Source organism: Sapajus apella, unplaced genomic scaffold (assembly GCF_009761245.1).
Source record: "Sapajus apella isolate SASKATOON/1434 unplaced genomic scaffold, GSC_monkey_1.0 scaffold27, whole genome shotgun sequence".
Classification (NCBI taxonomy): domain Eukaryota; kingdom Metazoa; phylum Chordata; class Mammalia; order Primates; family Cebidae; genus Sapajus; species Sapajus apella.
In genome coordinates, this window is record NW_022436967.1 from 19614268 (window position 1) to 19621744 (window position 7477).

The 7477-nt window shown below is 32.4% G+C and overlaps 1 protein-coding gene across 2 annotated transcripts in view; it reads right to left on the reverse strand.

The window, feature by feature from the left end:
* The window catches only part of USP53 (ubiquitin specific peptidase 53), a 42983-nt gene that overhangs the window by 16653 nt on the left and 18853 nt on the right, over positions 1–7477 (reverse strand). Inside the window, exons 9-12 of one of the 2 annotated variants that reach the window (XM_032292439.1) lie at positions 4572–4734; positions 3955–4107; positions 2539–2685; positions 380–1118 (exon numbers count right to left, since the gene is read on the reverse strand). In XM_032292439.1, coding sequence (XP_032148330.1) covers positions 380–1118; positions 2539–2685; positions 3955–4107; positions 4572–4734 — 1202 coding nt within the window. The remainder of the gene's footprint in view (positions 1–379; positions 1119–2538; positions 2686–3954; positions 4108–4571; positions 4735–7477) is intronic. The other variant, XM_032292440.1, reaches the window with a different exon arrangement.

Sequence of the window (7477 nt, forward strand, 5' to 3'; positions counted from 1 at the left end):
AAAAAAGAATTAAACAACCAACTTCATGACTGAAATGATGCCAGTTGAAGTCTGTGCTTTAAAACCAATCAATTGTTAACAGTGATACAACAATGATAATAAACTTCTGTACTTCCCAAATTTTCTAAAAAAGCTGCTATTTTTGGAATAAGGAAATAACTATTAAAAATAGAAATCTAAAATATCAAATAAACTGCAATATCCTAGGTTTCTTTACAGAAACATACTTGTATTTAAGAGAAACAAACGTTTTAAAGCTCTTTAAAACAGCTCATGTTGTTCCAGCCTATTTAATTGACCCCAAGCTTCAAAAATTACTTCATGCGATTAACAGGAAATAATAGTGATGGAAAAATGATTCACTCAACTTTTACATTACCTGAAGCATACTTTTTCTTTAACACCACTGATATCCATTACTATACCATTTCCATCGATAACAGGTGAGTCCAAATTAGTAGATCCATTACTGATGTGATCACTGCTTTCATATCCAGACTCAGTCCTTTGCATCTGCCAATTATCACCATACACTTTACCCTCTACAAGGCCTTTATTTTTGTCTGCTCCTTTTCCATTAGATTCAAGGGAACTTCTGCTTCCTGTTTCCTGCTTCATTTCATCTTCATATATGGTCATTAAACCTTTTTGCTTTGGATTCTCTTTCGGCCAATTACTAAAACTTTGATCCTTGCTACATTTAGGTTTGTTACTAATATTTGGTTTGTGTCTTGGACTATTCTGTCTTTTTTCACTTTCACTAAAAATACTATCAACATTTAATGTTTCTCTCATAGGTTTCCAACCTCGGTTCCGGCTTTTACTGCTGCTATTACAGCTGTTTCCTCTATCCCTAGAATCTTGGCTGCTGTCTGTATCATATCCAGTGCCACTGTCATTCTTAATTTTGCCAGTTATTTTCTCTCCGGGAGCAAGAATCTGGGATTTACTTGAACTTATTATTTGTGCAGAAGCTCGACTCTGAGGTGCAACTCGGTCATGTTTATATGATCCTTTTCCTTGACTATGATATAGATGTGGATTCCCATATTGCCTAAAACCATTTGCGACAGGAGGTGATCCAGACTTGAAATGTGAAATGTCTTCATCAACTAACTCTTAAAAACAAAAAAAAATTAAAGATACATATGAATTACTCCTCAGAGCTACCTTTTAGTCATAAAATACCTGTTAGAGGTAAAATGTTAAATAGTTTTAGGTAAATAGTAATTAAAAGTACATTATATCACATACTGCTTTAAAATTTAAAAGTGCTTTTCCAGTCCTTATGTATGCTTAATGAGGGGTATTTAAAAAAGAAACAAACTGTAAAAAATGATCTCTAGGGTAAATAATAATTGTTTTTTTAAAAAAATAAGCACTCTATCTAACTCATAATAACAAAAACAGTAAAATATTTTCCACTTCTTATATTGGTAAAGATTTAAAAGTTTGTTCAACCAATTGCTGCTTAGAGTGTGAAGAAACATCCAATTATTGTTGGTTGGAATGGAGACTAGTTCAGTCTTTCAGGAGGGCAACTGAGCCATGTCTGTCAAAATTAAAAGTAAATATCTCCTGACTCAGCAATTCCTCTGAAGGAATTTTATGTTATGGCTACACACAAAAACGTACAAAGATATGTGTGGAAAAGGATGTTGCTTAAGCAAAAATCTTAAATCGGCCTTTAAAGTCTATCAGTATCAGTTAAATTATGTTCTGTCCATAAAGAAAAAGGCATAAAACCATAAAAAGACATGCTTATAATGAAATGGGAATACTAAGTAAAGAGAGGTAAGGTCAGGGATTGCCAGAAAAGGAGCCCCTTCACTAAATTTCATAAACTTCCTTAAACTTGAATGCCATGAGTGAATTATATCTATGAGTAAGTTAAAACATCAAAACACATATACAAGTATCCCAGGTTAAAATTAAATAAGAACCAGGAAAATTCTGCATATTTAGTACAGGTGTATTAAAGAACTCATATTAATAAATATATAAACATGTAAAATATAATAGGTTTGGGCATGCCTGTAATCCCAGCACTTTGGGAGGCTGAGGCAACAGGATTGTTTGAGGCCAGCAGTTCAAGACCAGTCTAGGCAACACAGCAAGGCCCTATCTCTATGAATAACTTTTTAAAATTTAGCCAGGCGTGGTGGCATGTGCCTAGCTACTCAGGAGGCTAAGATATGAGGACAGCTTGAATCCAGGAGTTCAAGACTGCAGAGAGCTATGATTATGTCATGCATAACGGACAACAGAATGAGATCTCCTCTCTTAAAGTTATTAAAAATAACTTTAATATAATTTAATTTCTATATATTAACTATATACAGAAATTATACATAGATAAAATTTATATATTTATACATATACAGAAATATATGTAATTTGTATATTTTATATACTAGATACAGAAATATATATTTAACTTATATATTTTAATATATATTTAATATATACAGAAATTAGAGTTAAAAAATTGTTTTAAAATAAGATTTTTAGAATCAATAGTATAAGATCTTAACTTACCCTTATGTCGTCCTAAATCTTTTCTTTGTCCCTTCTCTAACTCTTTCCTTTGTGAAGAGAGTAAGTTTTTCTGTTCAATAGCTTTGAGAGCACATTCTCTGGAAATGTCTTTTATCTTTTCCCTTTGATCAATGTGACTTAACTTAGCTGTAAAAGAAATCATTCTTACTGTGATACAGATCATTTTTCAAATTGCTCAATAAAAATAAAATTGATCTATATAAAAATGGTAACACATTACATATTTAAAAAGAGCAGAGATATGTTGGTATATAGCATACAATGGTATTTTTATGATTAAAAATTAAATGTGATTTTTCTTGACACTGGAGATGCATGCTGTCTTTTAAAATTTCTTGTGTAGCCACTAAAACAAGTATAAAAGAAAGAAACAGATCTGCCATTAAAATAAGAGCTAAAGGTAACTGAATGGTCTCTCTGTGCCATGTGTCTTACTCATTTACTTCTCTGAGGTACAATTACTGTCTCTATTTTGGGTAAGGAAACGGAGGCAGAGAGAAATTCGAAATTTGCCCAAGTTCACAAAGCTTGTAAGTCTAGAACCGGGAATATGAACCCAAGTTTTCTGGTTTCAATGCTTCTGTTCTTACACACTTATATACTATTTCTGGGCTTAAAACTAGATATCTTTTGAAAAACATAAAATGCCTTAATCTAAGCGTATTGATAATCTGTGAAAGGAAAAGAGATACGGCTTTATTAAGAATTTTTTAAAAGCCTTTATTTTAGTTCTTTATGGATAATTGTTAATTCTCAATCTTACTACCTTTGATTAAATGGGTTACTTTTATGATTAGACATTATTTCATTAATATATTTAAAAGTTGCTTACAAAATCATTCTGAACGTCCACAAAAGTTATATGTATTTCTAAACCATAACTATACACAATATTGTGAGGTCTTATTTTGGACCGAAGTTACAGAACTTGGCTTATGAAAATTAGTTATGGGATAACAATAACAAGATAGAATTGAATAAAAATGAGGTTAAGAACAAACTATGGCAATAGTATCTTTGAAATACTGTTGCATTCACTACCAGTAAATTTAATTTTGGCATTTATGCCAAATACTAACTTATGTTTTTCTGCTTCAAGCTGATTATTAACTCCTTGAAGGAAATGCCACATTATTGCTTTATTTGGTAACTGAGGTCAGATTGCCTCAGGCCTACCACAGTCTGAGGCCATGGAGAAACTCAAACAATTCATGGAATCAAACTGGTCAGATAAAACTACAGATCTCAGAAAAATGCATAAATCAAAAGACGAATTTTGTTATCTACTTGTTATTATCTCTTCATAGCCAAGGAAAGCTAGTTAAGAATCCTCCAGAGTAAAGAAAGGAGGACACTCACCTGGAACTATGTAAAAATGACAATTTAAACACATACCTGGTCCTCTCCCTACACCTGTGTGAACATGGCTCCGATTAGATGATGAAATATTATCAGTTTGAAATTTCTGATTTTCTCTCTGCTTTGCCTGATCACCAAATCCATTTTCTTTTGAATTATCTGATTTATGAATTACAGGCTTTTCACATCCTTAAAAAGATAAACAAAAGGTATCATTCCTTTCCTTCCCATGAGAAGAGATGCTTGAATCATTTTTTTCAGATATTTTTAACTGCAGAAACAGTTAAGTAAAACTTAGAGGATTGATATCATTTAAGAATTTCGAAATGAAGGCATCCAAAAATGACTTTGCTGTTTTGGACTTTTCCAGTTTACTCAATCACTTAAAATGTACTTCTAGAAACAGCTACTAGTAGAGGCTCTTCTGTGATTGTGTGATCATAATAGTGGCTAACTCCTGAAGGTGCTTCTGAGGCCACTGATGAGAAAAGGTTCATTCCAAAATACTAACAAAAATTACTAAAATTTCTTGAACTCTGCTGAAAATCAAATTTGAAGTTATACTAAATATTCATTTTATAATCAGAGTATTAATATTCCTAGTTGACTGTGATAATAGAAAAACATTGAAAAATTTAAAAAGAAAGAATTACCCATATTTTCTGCAACAGATTTATAATGTGACCAGTTGATGACCTGCCTGAGTGCATCCTCAGTAGAAACTGCTGTGCCATCTGGGTTTGCGTAAAACAAAAGTAGTGGCTGAAAGTGGCATCGAATGCATTTGGAGACAACATCTTTCCATCTAGTTCCAATCTTTTAAAAAACCACAATGAATAAAAACAAAACAAAACCTTGTAATCAATGTGTTACATGAAAAGGCAGAGACTCTGAATTACTTTATATTTTTAAAAAATTACTTTATAGTTTTTAAAAATTTAGATATGCAGATGCTAGTAGTTCAAGTATGTATCATAATATATATTAACAGTATTTAGTAGCTAGTCTAAATAAAAATCTTTTAAACATTATCATTTAAATTTTTGACGGACAAAGATCATCAACTTCAAGGTGATTAAATTTTAAAAAGCTTTCCAAATATGTGGTTGACCGACATCTGACAAAGATTTCAAGGCAATTCAATGGAAAAATATAAGAGCTGGCTCAACAAATGGTGCTACAACTGGAGAAAAAGAATTTTTACCATGAGAAAAAGAACTTTGACTTGATTTCCTATAAAACGACAAAAAAAATTAACTCAGAATGGCTCATACAAAAACTACAAAACTTACAGAAGAAAACAAAAGAGAAAATCTTTACAACTTTGGGAAAGGGCAGATTTCTCAGCATACCAAACCATAGAAGAGAAATATTTTTAAAATGGACTTAATCAAAATTAATTAATAACTTTTGCTCTTGGAAAGACACCATTAAGAAATCGAAAAAGTAAGCAACATACATGTAATAAAGGAATGCAGAATAAAGAATTCCTACAATACATTAATAAGAAGATAATCCAATATGAAATACTGGCCAAAAATTTGGACATTCCACCACGAGAAAGATGTAAGAATGGTCAACAAGCACATGAAGAGATGCTCAAAATATTACCAATCACAAGGGACATGCAAGTGAAAACCACAGTGAGATACTATTATACATATACTAGGAGGGCTAATGTTAAAAAGAACACCAACAGAAGTGCTGCTGAGAATGTGGAACAACAGGAACTCTCATACATTGCTATCATAGAATGCAAACTGGTAAAACTACTTTGGAAATCAGTTTGATAGTTTCTTGTAAAGTTTAGCAGACACTTACCATACAACCCAGAAATCCCACTTCTAGGTATTATCTAAGAGCAATGGAAAAAAATATGTTCACAAACAGCTTATTCATACTTCAATAGGTAAATGGATCAATTGTTGTACAGCCATAAAATACACAATAAAAATACAGCATGGATCCAAACAACATGAATGAATCTTAAAGACATTATGCTGAAGGAAGGGAGGCAGACACAGAGTAGTACATACTGTAAGAGACCATTTATATAAAATTGTAGAATGAGTGAAACTAATCTATAATGAGACCGGTGATTTCCTAGGCCTGGAGTGGTGTAGAGAGTATGACAACAAAGAAAACTGATAGAATTTTTCTAGGGTGATGAACATGTTCTGTGTACTGATTATGGTGGTTACATAGGTGAATACATTTATCAAAACTCCAACTGGACACTTAAAATGGATGTATTTTAATGTTTGTGCACTATACCTCTATAAAGTTGATTTAAAAGCAAAGCAAAACCAACCAAACAAAAACACCACAAAGCATTCTAGAATATTTTTGCAGTGAAGGGGACTTTTAAGAAAAATTCTCATGAGCTTTTTCAAACTACACATATTCTGCTGTTGATTCTCCTCACTGGACTTGAGGAGTCCATTTGTTTTGTTTTGTTTTTGAGAAAAAGTCTCACTCTGTCGCCCAGGCTGGAGTTCAGTGGCATGGTCTCAGCTCACTGCAACCTGTCTCCCAGGTTCAAGAGATTCTCATGCCTCTGCCCTCTTGAGTAGCTCGGATTACAGGCATGTGCCACCACACCTGGCTAATTTTTGTGTTTTTAGATAGGGTTTCACCATGTTGGCCAGGCTTTGAGGAGTCAATGTGAAAATAAAATAACAAAAAACTTCACAGGGTGATTACCCAGTTCTTCCTCCAAATTTTGACAACTTAAACTATGTAAAAGCAAAGTAGAAACTGCAAAATGTTGTTACACATTGACTCAAGATGAAACTTAATAAACTCCTACAAAAAAAAGTACTAAGTAATTTAAGCGAAGTGCTGATTTTAGAACATAAATACCAAAAATTTTTAATAGCTTTATTTAGGTATAGTATATGAAGTAAAATTATCTAGTTATAGTGTACAAGTCAGTGAGTTTTGATAACATAATCATGTAATCCTCACCCCCAAACCTTACCTTACACCCCAGTTTGCAGTCCCTGAAAATGATCTACTTTCTACACCTTTGTTTTTCCTTCTAGAAATTTCATATAAATGGAATCATAGCATGTAGTCATTTATATCTCACTTCTTTCACTTAGCATAATGCTTCTGAGATTTGTTCATATTATTGCATGCATCAATAGTTCAGTCCTTCTTGCTGAGTATTATATTCCACTGTATAGCTATACCACGATTTGTTCATCCATTCACCTATTGTTGACATTTGAGTCATTTCTAGTTTGGGCTACTATGAAGAAAACCACCAAGAACATTCAAGTACACGTTATATGTGGACTTATGTTTTCACAGGAGTGGATTTGCTGGGTTATATGATAAATATATGATTAAATTTATAAGAAACTGACAGTTTTGTAAGTGAACTTTCAATTGTGTAGTTCCATCAGCCTCATGTGAGAGATCTAGCTGTTCTCATCCTCACCACTATTGGTATGGTCAGTCTTTTTAATTTTGGTCATTACAACAGGTAAGTAATGGAATCTCATTATGAATTAAATTTGTATTTCCTTTGTGGCTAATGATGTACTGAATATCA